The sequence below is a fragment of the Eptatretus burgeri genome, chromosome 16, assembly GCF_056783735.1.
Source record: "Eptatretus burgeri isolate ZD-2024b chromosome 16, Ebu_testis_v1, whole genome shotgun sequence".
In the NCBI taxonomy this organism is placed as follows: Eukaryota; Metazoa; Chordata; class Myxini; order Myxiniformes; family Myxinidae; genus Eptatretus; species Eptatretus burgeri.
The window spans coordinates 69,107,990-69,132,528 of record NC_140976.1 but is presented as its reverse complement, the minus strand read 5'-3'; the positions used below and the strand labels follow the sequence as shown (position 1 = coordinate 69,132,528).

The following is a 24,539-nucleotide window of genomic DNA, read 5'->3' as shown; positions in this document are numbered from 1 at the left end:
TTCCTTAAGTATCTGATCAGTAAAGCGTATTGTAATACATGTGGATAGATATGTGTGGAGTACGTATTCCATAGATGGTCTTCTCAATCACGGTGTTTCTCTCCGAATCTTACCTCTTTCTTTCTCTCTCTTTGAACTGGTTCAGGCCAGCTGGTTTGCCCACTGTGGACAGTGCTGTAGATTAAAAATGATACACGCCCCTCGAGTCCAGAACCAATCAGGATTAAAGGGACTTATCACTCAGCCACCAATAGCAAGAGGCTGGCACCGACATGCATCTCTCGTGCCGCACACCAATAAGAACAGGGCGAATACGTGGATCAGGAGAAGAATATGGGTGAAGTTATGCAACCAGGAGTTGGGCAGTGGAGGCCATGTAATTATGCACTCTCGATCGGTCTGGCTTGGCTTCGTCATCAGTCTCTGGTGGTCTCGGTTGGTCGGTCCCTGGGCTCTCATGTGGTTCATCCTCGCTTGTCCGTTTGGTCATTTCTGGGTTCCATCTGATCATCACCTTCTCCCGACGGTGGTGCTCGATCTGGGTTTTGCTGCGCTTTGGTGACAGTGCAATGCGGGAATGAGGACATCCTGCTATGTGGTCGTTGCACCAGTGAGCACAGTGTGGGGTATGCTGGTGAATAAGGGAGGCGAGCAGGGAAATAATGGAAGAGGACAGAGAACTTTGGCCTAATGAATACTGTACATTTCAGTACCCTGTGGGGTGGGGGGGGGAGGGAGGGGGTCACCGGCATGGAACTCACAGCTGTTGGTGTCTAGTGCCACCAAAGAGCGTAAACCAGCAAAGAACAGAGCACAAAGGCTCCGGTCACCACAGTCGTAGGTGACGGGCCACTCAGGACCCGAGGGTGCTAACTGGCGCAACCTTCCAGATGGGACATTCCCAGGTTTGGGGCGTCTGACTCTTCTTCACCCCAACTGCCTCTATATTTCTGTCGGACGAATGCAGGCCCTATTTAGTTTGTTAAGTGATTGTAAATACCTGACGATTCTGAAGGCATGAGTTTGTGTGCAGTGGGCAATTTGGGGAATTGTTTGCTGTTTGGTACATGCCATTTTTCAATACTTGTATAAAACTGATTGGTCCATTGAATCATCCTGCTTACATCACGATGGTGGCATATGGCGGCAAAAAATTACACCCAAGGAGTGATGAATCCTCAGTCTCACAATACGCTCGTTGACCGGTGTTACCTCAATTATCATGGGAGTTAGCTTATTGGATACAGCAACAGCAACTCATTGGGCATGGTTTCTATTAGAGTGAACAGATCAGTAGTAGGTGTAACCACCCACCATGATCTGACCACTATCTAGTCTCCGAATCTCAGAGAGTGCTGCAATACCGCTGTTCAAATGCTGGAGCTCCAATGACAGCAGAGACAGGTGATCATCCTCTCTTCGGGATAGGACATTCCAGGCACCCACCCAAAGGGACTGCCTGATCAGGTTAAGCTGAGGAGACTGCCATCTGGTGGAGGACACCTCAACACCATCCTGACGTACACCACCACAACCTGACCCAGGAAGGTTATTCTGTGCTTTTCCTCATATCATTCAGTAATGGGGTTCCTGAAGGCTTTGGCTGAATCCCATCATCTGGTGAGCTGCCCTGTGAAGGGCACAGGATCAGGGCACACTCACTCCCATGGAGTGAGTTTTCAGTTTTCTTTATGTTTTTTTTTTTGTGGAGTGAAGGGTTTTACAGTGGCTGGAGGGCAAATCCTGCCACCAACCTCCTCAAAAAAGGGAACCCAACTGCAGGAGGATGTCCACAGACACAGTTCGGCACCAGATATGGATGACCGTTGGTTCACAAGGAGCTCTTCCACCCTTTGACATCCAAAGTCGGGTCAAAGTACAAACTTGGGTCAACCGTCTATCTCCACGTAGCCTCTGAGATTTGACACATTCATGTTGATGAGTTGTAGGATAATATTGGCAGCACTTTTGACTCATCCTGTAATGCCCATATATGTCCCATATTTATCCCCCCCTCACACCCACTCTGTCTTATTCCATTCTAAACCCAACGTCCTTCTTCTCTTTCCATTCCACACTCCCATACCCACCATTCCTTCTATTACTCTCCCCATATCAATTATAAATGTTCTAAATGTACTCTCCCATCTAAACCCATTCCCCTCCCACACTCTTTCAGTATTACGTGTTAATGGCCCCTTGTTTTTAATCTCCCACAAGGCTGTGACCCTGTGTATGAGGCCATAAAATGGGTTTTGTTTCCCTTTAAACTATTATGGACAATGTTTATTTTATGAGAAAGTGTGGATGAGCATTTAGCGTGCTGTGTCCCTTTTGATAGCAAACAAGGTGTCAATAGCACGGGCTGTTTCACAGAGCTAATCAAACAAAGTTTTTGAAAATCGACGTCTCCAAAGACTTCTTTCTGAAAGAACTGTTTGTATTGGCTTTCATCTTGTCAAACATTCTGCGCTCTTTTCACCCTTCGTCAACTCTTCACCACATAAGTGTGATTTCATTCAACTATTAACTCGTTGCTTGCTCACCTCTCTAAATCTACTCCTGCACTCCTTTGCTAATCTTCACCCACCTACAGAATTGTCTCCCAGTGTTTGTCCAATCCTGTTCCTGCCTCCAGCCTGGAAAAGGTGGTTTCAAAGCAATTTCTCATTCATATTTCAAATGCGACATGACGGTATCAAGACCCATTAAAACAAGATACAGTACCATCCAAGTTAAACAAAACAGGAAAATGGATAATCTCGGCTATCATTGTAAGGAATCACAGAATCAATGTTGTAAAAGGTATGGGAATGAGAAATGACAACTTGTTTCAATGTAATCCAACTTAATCTACCACTAAATGACTACTTTCATTGTCCCAATTATTCCCACCTTGTGTGGCTGCACAACTTATTCCTCTCTCTCTCTGCACCCTCACTTCTCTCACATCCATCTTCACCACCCCCCTTCCACTTCAATTTCGCTTTGCCGCTTCTCCTGCTAATTTCATCCACATCAAAGACCTGCCTGACCACATCCACCTCCTGAGCACACGCTCAAACTACAATGGCACTCGATAGAGCACATACCTGCGCCAGGCTGAACAGTTTACATTTTGTATCCCACTGATAGGCCGGATCTGCATCCAGACCTGAACCAGAATCCAATAGGCTTGTTCTGGTCACTGACCCAACTCATCCACCAAGTTTTATCTCAATCCATCTCCAACCTTTTTGAAATATCATGCTATACTGTATGTCGTTTTTGGCCCCGTCTCCCAATGGTGAAGAAACACTAAAGAAATAAAAAATTTTTTTATCGTGTCTGGATCCAGATCTTCACCAAAATCGAGTCGATTCATCCTCGTCACACACCCAACCTGTCCACCAAGTTTAGTCTGAATCCGTCCACAACTTTTTGAGATATCATGCTATATATCGTTTCTGGCCCTGTCACTCAATGGTGAAGAATCACTTATAAACTCGAGTATTCGGATCTGGATCTTCACCCAGATTTTATCTATCTGTCCTTGTCACCCACCAAATTTCATCCAAATCAGTCCATAACTTTATGAGACATCCTGCTCACAGGCAGAGACAAACAGGGATGAAAACATTACCTCCATGCACAGCGTTGACATACTTCCTGCGCCTTTTCGCCAATGTCCATTACTCCTGATATCCTCACTCCTTCTCCATTCTCTCAGAGAGATCACAGTCAGCCATCTCAGAATCTGAATCTCTGTCCTCTCAAAACCCAAGCTCCAGCCACGTTTTATTATTATTTTTTGTATACCTTGTCGAGGCTCGTGTGAGAGCTAACACACAACACACATCAAGGGGGGCGGGAGTGGGAGGGACAAAACAGTGGGGAACAGAGACATTAGGAGATCTGTGGAAGGGAGAGGGATGGGCGGGGAACACGGGGATGACAAGATGGACACTGCAGGGACTTTCAGGAAGGAAAGCAGGGAATTTGAAGGAGGTGGGTTCGGGGTGGATTAATGGGGGTAGAAAAGATCGAGGATTTGGATGGGGGATGATAAGAAGTGGTGGTGAACAGCTGCTTTTAAGGCCTGGAGGGCAGAATGGGATTGAACAGAGTGAGGGAGTTTATTCCAAAGGCAGGAAAAAGAGGAATGAAAGAGTGAAGGTGAGCAGTGATTTGTGATTTTGGTAGTTTTACAGAAGGGGGTTGTTGGCGGACCTTGAGCGCCCTGCGGAAATATGGTGGGGACATATCGCAGAGAGAGCAGGGGGGTGGGGGGGGCGAGACCGGAGAGCAGACGGTAGAAGACAGAAAGACCACCGACCTGCCTGCCGTGAGAGAGTGAGAGACCCAAAGACTCAGCCTCATCATGGGAGATACCAATGATCCTAAATTCCTCGTGGTTTCAACAGCGTGAAGTCGAGAAAGGTGAGAGGCAGGAGCACCAGAGGAGAGAGCAGTACTCCATCAGGCTACGGATGAAAGCTTTGTATGTGGTCAGGAGTTAAGGTGGGCCAAGGAAGGACTTTGCATGACGGAGGATTCCCAGTCGGCGACTGGCTTTGGAGGCCAGGTTGGAAATGTGACTTTCCCAGGAAAGATCATGGCAGATAGTGAGACCCAGAAGCTTGAAAGAAAGGACTTCTTCCAGAGGGTTGTTGGGAAAGTGGATGGGGGGGTTTAACCCCCCCCCATCCACTTTCTCAATGATCTTAATGCCATTCAGGAGAAATGATCTTCATGCCATTGTTTGCACTCAGTTCAATTGGAATCTTTCGACTACGCACTACCCCCAGAAACACTCCTCCGTGTCAACATCTCTGCCTCTGTCCTCTCTCATCATCACTGCAACTGCCCACTTACTCCAAAATTTAAAGTAGAACCCAGGTACTTGAATTTACCATGTACTTTATCTCCATACCTGTCCAATCCCTAATATCCACATCCTTACTTTCCTCCCTCTCCATTGCTCCCAATTACCTCTGTTTGCTGCACATTTATTCACAGTCCCCCATTTTACAGCCATGCAACCGTTGTTGCATCCTGAGGTGCACAGGTGGAAACAAGGTTGGGGATGGGGGCACCGTGCCTGACCTTCAAATAGAAGGTTGGGGTGGGAGAAGAGGAAAAATGGGGGAGAAGAAAAGGAAGAGGAAAAGCAACAAAACAAAACCTGCACCAGTTTGAAAGGATTTACTTCCATCCTTCCCCACATGGAGAGTCCAAACAAAACATGTAGTTTTGCGTCATGTCAAACTTTAATTGCACAGCACATGTACAGTGCAACATCGAAAAGATGGCTGTTCCCTACCCCCATGCTGCCACAAGGGCTTGAACTGTGGAATGGAGTTTTGATGAAGGCATGTGGCTATGGGGTGGAGGGGGGGGTGATGGGGGAGGAGGCAGAGCAAGAGAGAAACGGTTGTGTGGCATGCAAGGGAGTCAATCCGGTGATGTCAGCATGTTGGAGTCTTGCTGTACCCTTGTTTGGTTGCTATGTGTTGTTCCAGCTCTTGTGACTTTGGACCCTTTTGATGCATCGGAAGCAGCCTGACTCATGCTGAACATGCTCATTCCAAATGATGCACTCAGGGTCTTGGTAGTGGTCTTCCCGTGAACTTGCAATCTGCTGTCATGGCTGGGGGCCATCAGGTCTTCTGGGTAAGTTCCATTCCCTCCATATTTTCTTTGAGGTTTCTGTATTTGCCATGCTGGTGTCAGCCTCCATCGGATTTGCTGTGTGGCCTGTCCTGTTTCCTTTATATATTTGTTGATGCAAATATCGTCTGGAATTCAATAAATAACAGACCCTTTGATCACCTTGACAAAGTTTTAAGTGTTTGAAAATACTCATCTCGGCGTTTGGATTCCCCAAACATTTTCTACTGTTGAATGAGTCAGATACTTTGTGTCACTTTTTTAACAAGTAAAGAACCTTCCTTCTGGACATGTTAATCCCACCACTTCCATAATGTCTATGGAGTATTTAATATGACTTGTAAAACCAGCATCCAGCACTTCCGGAGAGTACGAGTTTTTAGGCCACGCACGCGAAGCGAAGAGCGGGGTTCAGCCATTGGTTCATGTCCGTCTGGCCGATCAGTTTATGATCGAGGAACAACTTATTTAAATCGAATGCTTCATTTTGAACACAAATCGAAGCTTGAACTCAAGACCCAAAGGTCTTAAGCCAGCCACCTTCACCATTAAGTCAACACCAGGCTTTGTATGATGTTGATTGACACTCCATTCCATGTTTATCAATAAATCCTCCATCTCCTCAATTGCGACTCAATGTCGTCTTACGACATGCACAAGAACAAAAACATTAAAAAAAGAAAGATGTAAAAACATCCATCCATCCATCCATTGAGACCATACTCTGTGCAGAGCGTTGGTGCTGCCTAAGCAGTCTCCTTGGCTATTGGGCACAATCCTGGATGGGTCGCCACTCCGACACAGGATACCAGCATGCTGGCACTCATTTTGCTGACCTCGGAAGGATGACAGGCAGAGTCAACTCCACTTGGTATTACTTCAACAGCCGAGTGGGATTTGAACTCAGAATATAAGGATCCTAAATACACCACCCAAACCATGAAGCCAACACCAGGCTTTGTACGATGTTGATTGACGCTCCATTACATGATGATCAATAAATCCTCCATCTCCTCAATTGCAACTTAATGCCATCCTACGACATGTAGAAGAACAAAATCATTACAAAAAAAATCTGTAAAAACAGAGGGATGAAATCTCAACAAAAACAACCAAACGAGGTCAGAATGAAAACAAATTGCGATGCTACAATACGACACCGAGATGTATATATATATATATATATATATATATATATATATATATATATATATATATATATATACATATATATATATATATATATATACATATATATATATATATATATATATATATACATACATACATATATATATATATATATATATATATATATATATATATATATATATATATATATATTGTTGTGGCCCGGGGGTCGGGTGAGAAGACCACTAGGTGAGGGAAGCTATCCGGTTCCCACCAGACTCCCCTGAATTGTAGGCCGTCGCACATGGATAATTCCGTGACGTGGCGGGTCGCTTAACCGACCGTGGACACCAATAACTCAACCGCATGACCTTGGGTCCTCTCGTCTGTGGGTTAATGGGGTTACCTAATTAATCACGTGGTTTAATTACCGGGGAACACGCCCTCGGTATGCCTTGTCCGAACCGGATCACTCTACCGGATCAGATCACTTTTCCGCATCGGATGCAGCCGAGCGACACTGCCAAGGACGTACCGGCTAAAAGGAACTCATCGTTGGGAATAAAGTCCTGGCTAAACTTGGATTCGGACCATGCTGGATCAATGGAAGAAAAGACAAAAACGAGCAGGGAAGATTCCTAATAATAATAATTTATTTACAAGCAGGCGAGGAAAAAACATGTGGCACAGTGATGATTTATTGGGGTGTTGTATGGAGATAGAAAGAAGCGTGTGGTGCGACAATAAACAGGCAACTTACAAAAGGGGACACAGAGCAGAGTTAACGTGGAAATAATAACAATAACAATGATAACAATCTTCTACAGTCTAACTTAAGCAGAGAGGTGCCAGCACACACATACACGCACTCACACAGACACAGAACCCGATGAAGAGGGAGTTTTGCAACCAGCGTGGGGGGGGCGGGGGGGTTGAGGCTATGATCTCGGTACCTGTACGCCCGATAGCACGACGTGCCACCAATACGTTTCGGGGGGGGGGGATGCTCCGGGGTGTGGAACCCGACAGTGGGCTCGTTGCCTCTGGCCCAAGCCGCACGTGTGGAGACTGTGCTCGTGAAGGAGGAGCTTGAGTGGAGAAGGGGCAGAGTCCAGAGGGCGAGAGTGGAGCAGTGGGTGGGATCAGATAGGTGGGTGGGGTCGACGTAGTGTGGGTGGAGACAATGAGGCTGAGTCGATGAGCAGGAGGCGGGTTGTGACGGTGTCGACATGGGCGGAGACGAGGAGGCGGAGTCGAGGAGCAGGAAAAACATACCGACAGGGCAAGAGGGACTGCCCCGACCTTTATAGGGCCCGCAGCTCGGGGGAGGGGTCATGCCGAATCCAAATGTCATCACTCGAATCGGACGCTCCGATTGGCCCCGACCCCTCGCATGGCTCGCCAGCTTGGGCCGGAAACTGCCTCACTTGGTTTCCGGCAAGGCCACCCAAAACAGTGACAATATTGCGCTCCGAACCCACAAGATGACATGAATTGCCCACACGGAAATTGGCACGCGAATCATCCTGCAAAAACCCCTGGGCGACCAGTCGTGAGTCCCGCATGCCCGCTCGGGTTTTTGACCAGCGTTGATCAACGCGCACCAATGTGGCCCGCACTGTACATTCCCTGGCTCGATCGCAGCCTCGCTGGCTGCAGAGACAAGAATACGTTCACCATCCATGGAGAATCCACCACTGCCAGCGAGGACCAAAGGTTCATCGCCATGGATAAATCCATGCACGTTTCACGAGCGGCGAATGTGTCTGATTTCGAGCACATTCCATACAGTGCACACGGTTCCGCCATTACGCACGTGGCCAGCACTCGCGCTCACACGACCCCGCTAGCGCATGCGTGGGGCGAAGAACAACACGCACCAGGCATCGAGGTTAAAAAAAGAACAAGCCACCTCAAAATCGCACACTCGTATCCTGCCCAACATGGCGTGGAGTCGGCTCCACCGGCCTCTGCACGCACCCCATGCAGCGTGGGTGCCGCGCCGGCCGCACCTCCCGCACCGTGAAAAACACCATTCGTGCAGCCTCCTAAGAGGTATTTATTTGCATGCCTTTCTAATGCAATCGGCAATTCTCCCCAGACCATCGGAAGCCCAAGTCGACAATCCTGCATTGCGAAGCGCACATCACTCGCCGCACACACCGGGCCAAGGGCTCGCCCGGGAACAAGAACCCCCGAGCAGCAGATTCCCCATCGCGGTGCAGCACGCGGCGGCCCCCAAGGCGCACGTGGCTGATCCACCTCAGGAATAATCAGAAAAGAAGAGTGGGGATGAAATGAAGGAAAAAATGATTTAAGCAACCCCAGCTATCAGATCATCGCAACGCACTCCCTTGCTATCCTGACAAACAAAAGGAAGGGGACCATCCACACGTATAATAATGGAATAACTGTCTCGGGACACCCACCCGCTGCATGCACGTGGCTCCGAGAACCGCAACAATATATATGTATGTATGTATGTATATATGTATGTATATATATATATATATATATATATATATATATATATATATATATATATATATATATTTACGGTTGTGGGGGTAGGTGGAGGAATTTCAGAAGAAAGTTGGGATTGTATGGAGTTGTTTGGTCCATGGATGTGTTGCAAACGTCTCGATGTAAATTAAGTTGGGAGACTGTGAGCATAAGTGTTACTTGTCACCACACGGGGGGGAGGGGGGGGGGTCGTGCTGTGTTAATTAGACAGGGATTGAGACCAAGTTCCCCAAGGATGTAATTGCCCCTGTGACTTTCCTATGTTTTTGTATTTACAAGCCAGCCATGAAAGTGCGTCATAACAACAACAACAACAACAACAACAACAAGACAGCTACATGTCCAAGCAGGCAAGAAGCCAGCCTTTCCGGGTTCCATGCCAACAAGCCATGCCTGGAGGTGGATAATTGAGGGGTGTGATGTCAGAAGGAAGATTTTGGGGTTTTGTTGGTTGAGTTGTGGGTTTTGTTGGTTAAGACTGCCCAAGACCCGTGACAATATTTTAGAGGAAAAAAACCCCCAGGTTGCATGTTAAGGGGGAAAAACCCAGGTTATATAATCAGGGTAAAAAACCCCCAGGTGACATAATAAGTGAAAAAAAAACCACAGGTTAAAAATAAGGGTAAAAAACACCAGGTTACATATTAAGGGGAAAAAACCCCAGGTTATGTAATAAGGCTAAAAAAAAAACACAGGTGAGGTAATTAGGGTAAAAATAAACCCCAGGTTATGTAATTAGGGTAAAAAAACCACAGGTTATATAATATCGGTAAAAAAATCTCAAGGTTATGTAATAAGGGTAAAAAAAACCCCCAGGTTGTGTGTTAAGGAAAAGTATAAATCATGTCAGGAGAGAAGAAAACACAGGAAAGAAAAACACAAATAAAGTATCGTGTGTTATCGGATGACATCAATGAATAAGAAAACGAATGGATCGAATTAAAATGGCAAATGCTTGCACACTTAATAACGAGCATTATTGATGTTTTATACGTTCTAAAAAATTGACCAAAAATGCAATTTTCCCTGCAGCACAAGTGAATTGATTTTGCCTTTTTTTTGCCTGATGAAAGGTTTGGAGAATTGCATTTTGATACGTGTATTCCATTAAAGTTACGAGTTACGATGGCTTTCCCCACATAAATTACAATCATGTTCTTCCTAAACCGAACGTCAGAACCTCTGCGAGAATGAAGGTACCGATGGTGACTGTGGCCTTCAAACGATGAGACGCATAACTCCAAAATGGCTGATCTCTGATGGTAATGCTCTCTATCTCGATCTTCTTTTCACATCCTCCAGAGTAAACCCAAAATGAATTCACTGCTTCCTTCCCTCTCTTCGGTTTCCATACAAACGGGCACACAAACCCTTTGCGACCATCTCATAACTACTTTTTTTTTAATCAGCATGACTATATTCTGCCATGATATCCGTCATCCTTCAGACAGGCAGGCAGGCTGCAGCCTCTTCCCTCTCTTCAGACCTTGACAAAAACAATCACAAGATGGTCAAGCACTTGGAATATGTTTTTTCAATCCTGAGAAATGTCACACTCTCAATGTCTCTCTCAGAAAGGAACGTCGGTCAAACCCTCCTATTCACTTTCTTAACAATCATCTTGAGGAAGTTTAGTCATTCAAACTCTGGGGTCTCACTATCAACCATGATCTTTCTTTGGCAACCACATTTTAATGCTGGCCTCCAAAGCCAGGTGCTAACTGGGCATCCTCCATATCCATCCTTGGCACACCTGAACTCTCAACCACAAACAAAGCTTTCATGCGCAGCCTGATGGAGTACTGCTCCTCTCTCTGGGCTGGTGCTCTAGCCTCACACCTAGCTCAGCTTAACGCAGTGGAAACCAAGGCTTTTTGGATCTCCCACACTCTTTTCAATCCCACTCTTCCCCACCCCAGGGCTTCAAGTGTGCTGTTCACCTCCATCTCATCTCATCCTCAATCCTACACCATGATCTTTTCTACCCCCATTAATCAACCCCAAACCCACCTCAAATTCCCCATTTTCCTTCCTGAAAGTCCCTGTAGTGTTAGCCCCATATCTATCTATCTATCTCTCTTCCACAGATCTCCTGATATCCCTGTTCCCAACTTTTGTCGTGCTTCCCTTCTTGCCCCTTTTGTCTCCTGCTCCCTTTGTTATATGCTCTGTGTGTCAGCTCTTATACGAGCCTCACAAAGTATACAAAAAACAAAAATTGCAGGTCAAAATGACGAAGTTGCTGAGTGTAGGACTGAATAGATTGGTACGCAATAAAATTTAACGCATGCTTCTAGAGTCGTTTAATCTCATCACTCTGAGCCCTTGTGATGCCATCACCCCACACGGACACACCAAACTCCAGCAAAGGGTGGATGAACACTTTGTCTATTTCGACAAGATCAGGGGCACTTAGACCCAAATTCTTCAAAATACACAGAACGTAGAGTCATCATGCAGCACAAGATACCATCTGCTGGACTTGACTATTCCACTTCAGGTCTGATTGGATGATAACACCAAGGAGAGTGAACGATTGAACTCTTTTAAGAGAGATGTTATCAATGAAAAATGTTTAATTTGGGTGGGACATTCGTTCAGGAAAGATATTTGCACGATCTAACATTGTTCTGGTTTTGGTCTAACATCATTGAGGCAACACCAATCACTGTGTATATTTGTAAGACTGTGTACAATAAGTGGACATATACTGCACTGACATATGCTGCACATTTTAGAACATATACTGCACACTGGAGGTAGAATGGAAACATAAATATGGGGACAGATCACAGAGAGAGTTGGGGGGGGGGCAAAGCCGGAGAGAAGATGGTAGAAGACAAAGACCGCCGACCTGCCTCTGGTGAGAGAGTGAGAGACCCAAAAACGCAGCTTCATTGCAGGAGACACCAATGATCCGAAAAGTCTTGGTTTCCACATTGTGAATTCGAGCTAGATGTGAGGCAGGAGCACCTCCTCAAAGGAGGGAGCAGTACTCCATCAGACTGCAGATGAAAGCTTTGTAAGTGGTTAGAAGATCGGGTGTGCCAAGAAAGGATTTTGCATGATATAGGATGCCCAGTGACTGGATTTGGAGGCCAGCTTGGAGATGTGGCTTTTCCAGGAAAGATTGTGGCAGATAGTGAGGCCCAAAAGCTTGAATGAAGGGACTTCTTCAAAAGGATTGTTGAGAAAGTATATGGGTGGGGTTTTCCAGATAGTCCTTTCAGAGAGACATAGTGAGGGTGAGATTTGTCTGGATTGAAAGACATATTCCAAGTGTTTGACCAGCTTGTGATTTTATCCAAGTCTGGAGATAGTGAAGAGGCTGCTGCCTGCCAATCAGAGGGATGAGAGACCTGCTGATCAGATTTTGGCACGTGTTGACCTCAAAAATAATGGGTAGTTGAATTAAATGACCAAATGTTCAGATCCACTTCAAATTTCAAGTCAATCGTTTGAAAATTGCCAATTTTAGAAATTCGGCTATGTTGACCTTTTGGCTAATGTTGGCCTGAGAAATAATGGTTTGGTGAATTCCGTGACCTGATGTGCAAATCCTGTTCAAATTTCAAGTCAATCAGATGAAAATTGACGATTTTCGAAAATTAGCCGACATTGTCCTTTGGCATTGCTGTTCACTTCGTGAGCACAGTCGGACGACTTATTACAACAAACACACAACAAACTACTTAATACACCAAACACTCAGCATCGTCTTCCGTCTCATCAGTGTTAAAATTGACTCACTGACTGACTGACTGATGGCCAGCTTCACGGACGGACGGACCGTGCAGCTGAATGTAGATATACAGGTAGTGGACAAAAAAAAAGGAAACACCAATGTCAAGTCACTTAATAGGGTGTTGGGCCACCACGTGCACCCTGTACGGCCTGTACATGGTGCCATGACAGAGTCCACAAGCGTCTAGAATTTTGCAGGAGGGATTTTACCTTTAAAACCCTTAAGGCCCCTTTCCATGAGAAAGTCAATCAACTCACACCTGATTGATGGAGGTGAAAAGCGCTGTCTCAGGTGTTGTTACAGAATATCCCATAAATGCTTGATTGGGTTCAGTTCTGGTGACGGAAAAGGCCATGACATGTGGATAACATCAGTGTCATGCTCATCAAACCAATGGGCGACTACACGCACTCTGTGGATGGGGACATTGGGGGGATCTCTTCCTGCAGCCATGCTAGCCATAATTATAGGCAAACAGGCCTGTCTTGCATTTTTATAAATGACTCTAAGCATGCTGGTATGTTATTTGCTTCATTAACACATGGGCCACACCTGTGTGGAAGCAGTTGCTTGGTGTGCCTCATTTACCGAGGCGTTTCCATTTTGTTGTCCACTACCTGTACGTAGTTATCAAGTGAATTGGTTGAAAATTGATGACTTGACTTTTTTACCTAGTGACTTCAAAAACAATGAGGGTGCACAGCAGCGACAAGGTAGCACAGCAGCAACAAGGGTGCACAGCAGCGCCAAAGGAGTACACCAGCAACAAGGGTACACAGCAGTGACAAGTGTGCACAGCAGCAAGGGAGTACAGCAGCTACAAGGGTACACAGCAGTCACAAGTGTGCACAGCAGCAACAAGGGTGCACGGCAGTGACAAGGATACAAGCAGCGACAATGGCACACAACATTGACAAGGGTGCACAGCAGCAACAAAGGAGCACAGCAGCAACAAAGGAGCACAGTAGTGACAAGGGCCATCTGCTGTCTTTGCTACAAGACACTTCTGACAAGGTGAACAAATTAGGGTCCAAGAGGCAATATTTCCCTATAAGAGCATTATTTATGGCCTCGATTGTCACTAAAAATCAGCACAAGGTTTATGGGCAATCCGCTTAACAGTTGACAGCCACATCCATCTTGCAATATTTGTGAGGAAAAGTCAATGGGACTTCAATTTGTTGTCTTAAAGGCCAAACAGTTTCCATCACTTGTCAAACCTTGGATTTTTTTTTTGATGTAAGAGCTGTTCTCCAGGGAAGAGACGACACTTCACTGAACTGAATTATTGGCTAAAACTCAACACTCCTAAAGTGGAAAGAATTCCTGCTCACTACCCATGGCAATCGTTCGGGAATTGGCTTAAAGATTGGAAAAAAGAAACCAATAAAGTATGAACTGAAACATTAAAAAACATGTTGGGAAACGAATCATTCTGTATTTGATCATTAACTCAATTACTTTTCTTGATTGTCAGGGCTTTGACAGTAAAGTTTGCTCATATATAATCAAACTATCAAAACCTCACAAATCATACTCAGCAAAAGGGTGACTCGTTAATCTTCCCCATCGATGTCCTTTGAGATATGAGACAAGCCAGCGATCTCAATCGTTATTCATGAATATCCTGGGACATTATTGCTACCAAACTTGCCTGACCTGGCATCTGAAAGTCTACACTGGGTGGAGATGGGAAAAAGATGTCAAACTGGTCAAAACTGACGAGGGCTCAGAGCTAGGTTCGGGTTGTACAGTGACAGATGTCAACTAAAAGTGCACCCTTGAAGTCCTCGATGGTGGTAGTTCAGTGACAGGAAGTGCGAACAACTAACAGGGAGGCTTTCAAAGGCCTTGATAGTGGTGGTTCAGTGACAGGAAGTACCATCAGCTGAAATGGCAGAGTTGACGGCCTTGATGGTGGTGGTTCAGTGATCAAAAGTGCCAACAACTAAAAGGGCAAATTGAAGGTTTTATGGTGGTGGTTCAGTGGCAGGAAGTACCATCAACTAAAAGGGTGGCCTTGAAGGTGTTGATGGTGCTTGTTAAGTGACAGGAAGTGCCAACGAAAACGGTGGCCATGAAGGTGGTTGCTCAGTTTCCAGTCTTTGATGTGGTTGTGCTTTTGTATGTTGTTTGTCTTGATATTCTTTTCAGTTTCATGATTTTAGACTGCTTGTTCAGTGTGTGGATCATTTTACCGTGCACACACCATATTTGTGATCGCACGGACAAGTCTTCTCCAAAGTGGAGACAAGCTTGACATGCACGGATGTGCAAACATGGTTTTGGTGTTATGCATTCATGATATAAGCCATCACCTGACAGTGCAGTAAGTGTGATTTGCATTACCAAGTAAGTGAAAAAGGTTATTTTTATATCCACATAGAAAAGGTTTATGGAAAAGGAAACTGAAGTAAGGAAGAATGGAAGGTCAACATCCAAGGAATGCGGGGTATACAAGGCGTAGAACGAAGCGATGCCAATGATCGGCAAAACGATTGATGGTAGAGATAAGGGGTGATATAGATACGAGTAGTGGTGAGAAAACTACCTTAAGAGAATGAAGTAAAGGAATCGTTTGTTCAGGCTCAAGGGGCAATTGACACATATTGGGGGGAGGGATAATAGAACAAAGTGGGTGGAGGCAAGTTTGATGGATTTGACCTCTTGGGTTTGGGAAGAGAGCAGAAAGCTGAAAAGACTGACAGTAAAAGGTCAAATGGGAGATGGTAGACGATCAAGAGGTCAACAACTTCTCTGGTATGAGAAGAGTTTGGAGACCCGTGGATAATACCAATTGCCTCCATTACCCCTAGGAGTGATTATACCTGCAGTGGAGAATAATATTCCACCGTGCAAGGCAAAAATGCTTTGTTACCATGACAAGTTTACCTGTTCCAAGGAAAGAACCAATTCGAAGGTGTATAAGCAATCAGTGCCTGGCTTCACAGGACAGCATTAAATTGTCAACTGTCCAGCAAAGGTCATGTGTTATGGTGAGACCAGGAGCTCGAGATATGCTGTTTATTCCATACATTCATCACAGGAGAAGACAGGATGACAATACAGGTGGTACTTTTGGAGTGACAGAGTAAGGAATCAATATTAATTGGGTTTAACGGAAAGTCTCTGGCATCTAACCAGCTTCTGATCTTGTGCAAGTTGTTTGAAAATGAATCAATAGAACGCATTTGATCCAGGTCAGCTAACTGCTGTGCGAAATGTGCTGCGATGAAGGGTTCAAATCCAAAACGTCAGCTTCTCCTCGCTTGCCACAGCGGTTAGCATATCTGAATCAGCATAATGTTCATTTCATCCATTGTTCCACCTGTCCACTAACACACATCAAAACCAGCCTTCCTGAGCAAAACTCGTTCTTCATTCTTGTTTGAAAATCATTTGGGGATCACGTATGAGTAAGTTGTGAGCCAATGTGTATTGGACTGGGATTCAATTCCGATGGATTGTGTGCAAATTGGTGGTTCACCCTGCACACACCAGAGTGATCGTTTCGAGTTGGGTCAAGATTCAAACTCAGGCTTGACAGTTCAAGGGTGAGTGTTCATACCTTAAGTGACAGAAGTATTGTACTTACACTCTATCCTTACTTGTCGATATCTTTTCTCCTTTTATTGATGGAATTTCTCAAGTTTGTAAAAGGAAAAGAAGTTTTCCCTTCAATCTTCATGATGGATGAGTTTTGTACAGTGCACAAACACACTGAATCACTGATTACCTTCGCCACTGAACGTAGCGCGCCATCTCAAAACGTTATGGATGGATTATCACAAAACTAGGTGGATGAGTTATTTATGTGACAAGAACAAGCCGATTCGATTTTTGTTCAGGACCGGATGCAGATCCAACCTATCTTTGGGAGACAAAACATAAACTGTCCAGCCTGGAGGAGGTATGCGCTCTACCAAGTGCAGTTCTAGTTTTGTTAATCCATCGGGACCATGCTCTGTGCAGACTGTTGTTGCTGCCGAAGCAGTCTCCTTGGATATTGGACACAATCACCACTCCGACACAGCATGCCAGCAAGCTGGCACTCGTTTTTCTGACCTCAGAAGGATGACAGGCAGAGTCAACCCCACCTGGTATTAATTCAACAGCCGAGCAGGATTTGAACTCAAGATCCTTGGATCCCAAGCACACCACCCTAACCATTAAGCCAACACCAGGCTGTTTTATTAACGTAATTCATTAATTTCATCTGATAATATTGAATTCATATTGAGCCTCGCTTTGTTTACACCATAAAGTCAAGACAAGCAGGAATCCCACTGGTGGTCTGAAACCGAGGCCGTGGTAAAAAGTGGTCAATCCAAAGGACGTCGTTAAAACTCACTTTTATGAATGCATTTACAAACAGCAAGGAGGTTCATGTGTTCTTGTGAATGCTTATGCTAAGTGTGTCATTACAAGTGTTGTCCATTTGAATCCGTTTGCCACTGTGTTGTATTTCAAGGGAAGTGCGGGGACACCATGCCGGCACAGCTTGAAATGACTTTTTCCAACATGGCTTGAAATTAGTTTTGTTCAAAGCAGGTTGATGATACCTGCCTCTCCCTCTTTTGTCTTGTGTGCCGCCAAGATGGCACCAATGTCAAATGGGAAAGTTTCAGAACATGCACCCACAAACATGTACATTAATTTGGCTTGATGGTATGAAAGTTAAAATGCTTACAACATTTTGTCGAGATGATGTTGTGGTGGTGACGATCAATGAAAAGCAGCTTAAGATGAAGCTGAAGTTCGGAAACTTTTACAAGCAGCAGGTAACGATGCTGTCGAGGCTTTTGTATGTGAAATCGACATTGGCTATGTTGAAACGAAGGAAAATGTAACAGCTCTCTACCCATCCCATGTAAGTGTTTTTTAGTCTCTATTTGATGAATAGGGCAGGGAGGACATCACGAGTGTACCACGATGTTTGGAGTGGCATCAGATGTAGAGCACATCATGAAGGACAGACACTAGATAATTTGTGAGCTCTTTCGAGACCATTAGTGAGCCTGCTTGGTTTTTACTGACAATTTACGATATTGATGTAGTAATGTACCATGGCCAAGCTCAGCTTGCAGAACCTAACGATCCAAATATCTGGTTATTCTTCCTTCAGCTGGATTTTGGAAATGTCCACCATATGCAAGTAAGTGATGTGATCAACAACTGGAAAGCCAAGTGTAAATAAAAGTCTGAGACATGAACTTTCAAACACATTATAATTCTTATTTCCCAAGTTCTTATTCCAGAGTCTGAACCCTTGGATGATGAAAATATATGAATAAAAAAGGAAGAGAATGTGTTCACGCTTGATGGTTGTCAGCTCGTTACAAATTTGTGCAAACGTAGCCACATTATTTGGATCTGTCCACATGACTGAATTTGACATTCTCCTTCAAAGAAAGAAATGCAAATGATGTTCATTAACAAAAAAATGTAAAAATTAGGAAGTTGCTAAAGATGCAATTTAGGTTGATCACATGATATGATGTGATTCTTACAGGGGTTAGAAAGGTGAGCGGGTCAGATTGTAAATAAAATACCTCGATGATAAAACAAAGAGGTCGCAGAATCAAAATAGGCACACAGAGGATGCGTATCATAAAGCAGGTAGAACGGTAGAAAAGAAAATCATGACAAATGGAGAACAAGCAGACAGTTCTGTTTGATTAAGGCCAACCTGTCGCAAAAATATCATCGACTTCACGATGACTCAACCTACAGTTATTAATAATCAGTTTGGGTGATCCAATCATGATGACACGACTGAAGAGCAGGTGAGTGACACGACTGAATAAACTGAATTCTCCTCTCGAGGTTGGTGGGCATCATAATCAAAACAATCTAAAGGTGTTATATTTTTCTCATATAAGTTGTGAGAAAAATGATTCTGAAAATTGAATAATGCGCATTGTCAATATGAAAGTGCATTGTGGGAAATCCATCACAGAGTAATAATGACTCAGCACAAAGTCTCAATGTTTGTGGAAAGATCATTGCAATTTAACAGCACAATGGGCTTTGAAATAATTCATATTACACAGCTCAAAATATTTTGAACATTCAGTTGTAGAGAGTGAGTTTCAGCAATATGAGCCTTGACCTTTCTATAAATAAGCATACCTTGATGGATGTCTTCCCAGGATCCTCTGGAATGACCAACGTTCCCCCACGTAAACGAACAACACCCTTGCTTGCGACGGTAATGTTGTTTCTAACAAGTTCGGTGACATCCACCAGCCAATCTGGGCCCAAGAATGGAATCACTTGATGAGGCCCACTGACAGTCTGGAACATCGTCCAGACTTTGAGTAAGGCATGTTGGAACTGCAGCGAGCAACCTCGAACTTTTCTTTCACCATCATCAGCATCAAAAATACCTCGTTTTTGCCTAGAAAAAAAAAGTGAAATAAAACAAACAAACAAACAAAAAAACCCCCCATGATTACATGCAAATATTGTTTCCTTATTGCCGATGAAACCTGTTGAAATGTAATCACAAAGCATAGGTGAGGAAGCATTACCTAACCTCAAACTGGAAAACTAAAGGGAATACAGTGTTATAAGATGTGATTGTTTTCAGCTCACGCCGAATCAGACAGTGTCTATTATCAGCTAACAGAGGCTATTACGGAGCTCTGCAATGAAGATTTCTCATTGAGATCCCTCCACATAACACTCAATCTAGAAGTCTCTGAGTGGACAGTTCCAGGAATTTACAGCGTTGAGGCGAATAATTGTGAAATATCACCTGTAAGTAGGTCGCAGGTTGAAAATGAATGGTTAAGTGAATCAAATGAAATGGTAGAAGAATGAACAAAAATCCCTGGATTGATCAAGACACATCCTCGGATGAAAACTCGAGATATTTTGGACTTTTCCTGATTTGTTGAGCAGCACAACATTAGGCTGAAGGTTGAGCTCTTTTGCATACAGGTCTTGAGGATCAATGAGGAGCAAAAGAAGAAAAGCCAGGAGGAAATTGATCGGAATGGTGTAGAACAGGCAAACATGATACAGATAGCCAGATGATTGTTAAACAGAGTTATTGAAGACATTTTAACAAATATGAGTATTAGAAAACAAAAAAACAGAAATCATGCCATTACTAAATGCATTGGCAAACTTCGAGACTGCTGAAGATGATGACAAATGAGTGAACAGTGACCAACGACCTCCTGGGGCTGGGTCTACAGTATGAGAAATGACAGTGGATCCTGCAAGAAGAATCCGGCCACCAGGGGCCAGAGCAATCCCGTTAACTATGTAGGATGGGATGAATAGTCTTGAGGCATTTCTGACATCGTTTCACCCTCTGGGCCAATTAAATGCAGTAGATGGAGTGAGGAGAACATACCACTTTCCTGTCTTTCTTTCCACCCGTATCACTTTCTTGAGCATTTATCTTCCTTTTTGGAGCCATAGTTACAGATGGATACAGTACAGTACCATACTGTGATGCGCAAGAACGTTTGAGTAAATAAAATGCACTTTAACACTACGCTTCAGCACAAACGTAACGATGTAGCCACGTAGGAGGGAAGGAGGGTAGCGACGCTCTGACGTCATCATCCCAGATGTAAGCGAGTGCCATTGTGATGTAAGCGCTCTCCCCACATTTACCAGTGAAGATGTGTTTTGGCTTACACGTTTGAATCAAGATAATAACACAACCCCTCCCATTAGTTCTACCGTTCTGAATTAGGAGCGTTAAAATGGTGGCCGGAACCACCTCTCACTCTCCGTATCAGGATTGCTGGTCTTACTTTCTGTCTCACTCAAACGATAGTTACCGGGCTAACTTTAATCTCTCTTTCTTACAAACAAACATCATATACTTTTCATCATACATTTTTCTTACTCAGTCATTTTCCCTCCTCACTTTATTCTCTCTTTTCTTACTTTTCTATGCAATTCTTTTATTTAAAGCTTGGCTTCGATGAGGACTATCTAAGCCTGAAGCCTTTGACGTAAAAAAACAAACAAATGTTTTTTTTACTGTTTTTTATTTTTTATTTTAATTTAATTTTAATTTTTAAAGCCTTATGATCAAAAAAAAATTGTGAATCATTTTTTTTTTATTGTAGATGTCATAAGCACTCCATCCAGGTGAAAGAGGGTATTACAAGTCATGGTGCTTTTGATACTTTTGATACAAGTCTTGCAGTATCCACGCCTCTTCCCATATGGTACTGACAGCTTTCACATCTACCTTTGATATATATATATATATATATATATATATATATATATATATATATATATATATATATATATATATATATATATATATATATATATATATATATATATATATATATATATATATATATATATATATATTGTTGCGGATTCGCGCCCGCCGGCGTGCGAACGGCCACGTAACTCGAATCGCGGCACGTCGCCCACCGGACGGACAATCCAGTCGTGACCCTCTCGGACTAACGCCGGGAACCAGTCACGGGTGGACCTTTCGGTCTCACCGCGATCGAGCCAATCGGCCCCCGCGTGGGATAGGGTTGCTCGCCAAATTCGACCTACCTAAGTACCCACACGGAGGGTAGACCGGGCGATCGCACCTCGCCGCAGGTCGACTTCGGACACGGGCCACTTAAGCGACCCGTTCCGTACTATCGGGATAACCGAGCGGTGTTATTCGTCGACCTCGACGGTTCGATTAATTATCGGGCGTCTTAACCCACGACCAACCCTTTACGTGAAGCAAGATGAGGATTCAATGAAAGAAATGACGAAGCGAAGCGGGAAAACAGTTCAATAATAAGCACATTTATTTCGCGATGAACGGAAAGCACACATATACAATTCCACCAAAAGCACATGGAAAAGAAGAAGACAAAAAGCAAATGCGACAATGCAGATCTAATGCCGACTACGCGAGCACACGGCAACACTTATACAATTTTACTTCACAGACGGCGCCGACAACACACATTCCCAAAGCAAAAGAAAAGAGAACCACCCTCCAGGATGAGGGGGTAGGCGGGCCTGGGGCCGAGACCGTGTCGGGCCTACCCGTCTGATGATGAGACGCGGAGCGGCGGTGGTGCCTCAACTCCGCGGGCCTCGCGGACGGTGTCTGGTAGGGGGTGGGAAGGGGGCCCCCTTTTTGTCGCACTATCTCAGCGCGGGGGGGGGGGAAACAGGAGGGGGTTGCTGATGCTCGGGGAAAGGAGGATTTCACAAAATCGCGGATCCCGCGACGAGCGTCTCCACCACGACCTCGGTCGCGCCGCCGGCCTTTCTCTCCGCAGTTCCTCGAATCCGACGCGAGCACCCCCTCAACCGCCTTCGCCGCCTCTCCACAGCTCCGTCCTCTTCACTCCGACTCCGCGAACTCCCAACTGCACTGACCTCTTCCTCCGCTTCCAACTCAACTCTTCCTCCTGCGAACTGAACTGCCTCGACTGACGAACGCGGCCCCTTATATCCCCCGTGGCCTCGCTCCTTCATCTTTGACCCTCTGCCTCCGACCTTTCACCTCTCTTGCTGGCTCCCCATTGGCCCGAGGAAAAGTGGGCGTGAATGCTTTTTGATCCATGAATTTGCATATAGCGACCGCCCTCCAACGCCCTGGAGGCGGGGCCAAATCGTCCCTCGCTCACCGATTGGACGGAACAAAAGTGGGCGTGAGTCGTTTTTGATCCGTTTTTCAGCGGAAAGTCCGCAATGCTTTTGAACACGCTGCTCGGTGCGCGCTCTACACGAGTCCAGCATCGGTGCCCACGAGTGGCGCGAGATGACGGTGATGCGATGGTGGCGAGTTGTGACGGTTAAGTTCGTGGCGGTTGTGGTGAAGCGGCGTTGTGGTTGGTGGTTGTTGTTGTGATGGCTGTTGAGACGTGGTTGGTGGTGGTAATAATGGCGGTTGGTCCAAAATAAAGATAGTAAAAGAAAAACGGCTATCCTCAAGAGTCGCAGCCCTCATGAATGACATTTATTCCCTCTAGACAACGGGTTTGGGCCTAACTACACATATACTTACCGAGATATCTCACCTAAGGGACCTGAATGGTGGTTTGCGAATTTGGTCAACCACAACAATATATATGTATGTATATATATATATATATATATATATATATATATATATATATATATATATATGTATGTATGTATATATATATATATATATATATATATATATATATATATATATATATATATATATATATATATATATAAATATAAATATATATATAAATATATATATATACATACACATACTAGCGATACCCATGCACATGCACGGGATAGCAGTACAACATAGCTGGTAGCAGACGACAGACGGTACACGCGGAATGACAAAAATACGCATTGTGCAAAATGCAAGTGGTTCTACGGAACGCCAAGACTTCCCAAACATTGTCGGCATGTCCACTAAGTGACACAGCAATTTCATAAGGATCGTGTGACGGCGAGCCGAGTTTTTAGTGTGCAAGCTTGGTATTATATATATATATATATATATATATATATATATATATATATATATATATATATATATATATATATATATATATATATATATATACATACATAATGTTCTTGCAGTTCTTCAAAACCGCGTTCCTCTAAGGCAATGGCACCCGACATACAGTGATCCCCAGGCAGTTATTTCATTTGTATTCGTGGAGTTAGTCCTCCCGTCATGTCTCGTGAGTTAATGGAACGAAGTGCGTTGCGTGGGACTTGTAGTTGGGTCTAATAAATATATCTGATTCGTACTCTGACTCCTACTCTAACCCTTTCCTTTTAGCCATAGTACATAACAAGCATGCAAGCACACACACCATTCAATAGACAATTGTAATAAGAACACCACGACGCCTCCCGTGGCTCAGATCATCCCCATCCCCGCTGCACACAAAACAACCCGTACACGGAAATTTGCGCGCCATCATATCATTCAAATCTGTGTGCCAATTCCCAACCGGCACCTCGCTGTACTTCGCACTGAGCTCACCAAGTCTCAACACTTTGACCACAAACGCCTCCCGCACATGGGAAAAATATTCCCGCACCACCTTATACTTCTGCATCGCTACAATTCGCCACCCTATATTGAGGAGCACTGTGCGGCATCGGCCATTGTCCTTCGCGCTGTGTGATGCTCGACCACACAACAGAATAATGCTAACAGCTCCACCGCATCTCACCGGGAACATCCCGGGTGTGTACCCGGAATTGTTACAGCCCTCATCCAGTCGTCAGACCACAGCAAGACCGAAAGCAATGAGGAGTTGTCGTGGGAAGGGTGATCCAGGAGTTTAGTTCGGGTCCCGGGTGTGCATTTTCACCCATGAAGAAGCCCGTGGGTGGTGGAGAAAGTTTGCTGCCATCCGGCATACAGAATACACTCGGTGCACATTCAGGGCCGGGGTGCTGGCTCGGGAAGCATGCCCCCATGTTAAGTCAGGAGCTCGGAGCCGTGCCAAAGCTGGAAGGCATATGAGCTGGTTTC

General features: G+C 44.7%; 1 protein-coding gene across 1 annotated transcript in view; it reads right to left on the bottom strand.

The window, feature by feature from the left end:
- The window catches only part of LOC147011262 (transmembrane protein 132E-like), a 647,886-nt gene that overhangs the window by 89,248 nt on the left and 534,099 nt on the right, over positions 1 to 24,539 (bottom strand). Inside the window, exon 7 of the mRNA XM_085858763.1 lies at positions 19,181 to 19,448. Coding sequence (XP_085714889.1) covers positions 19,181 to 19,448 — 268 coding nt within the window. The remainder of the gene's footprint in view (positions 1 to 19,180; positions 19,449 to 24,539) is intronic.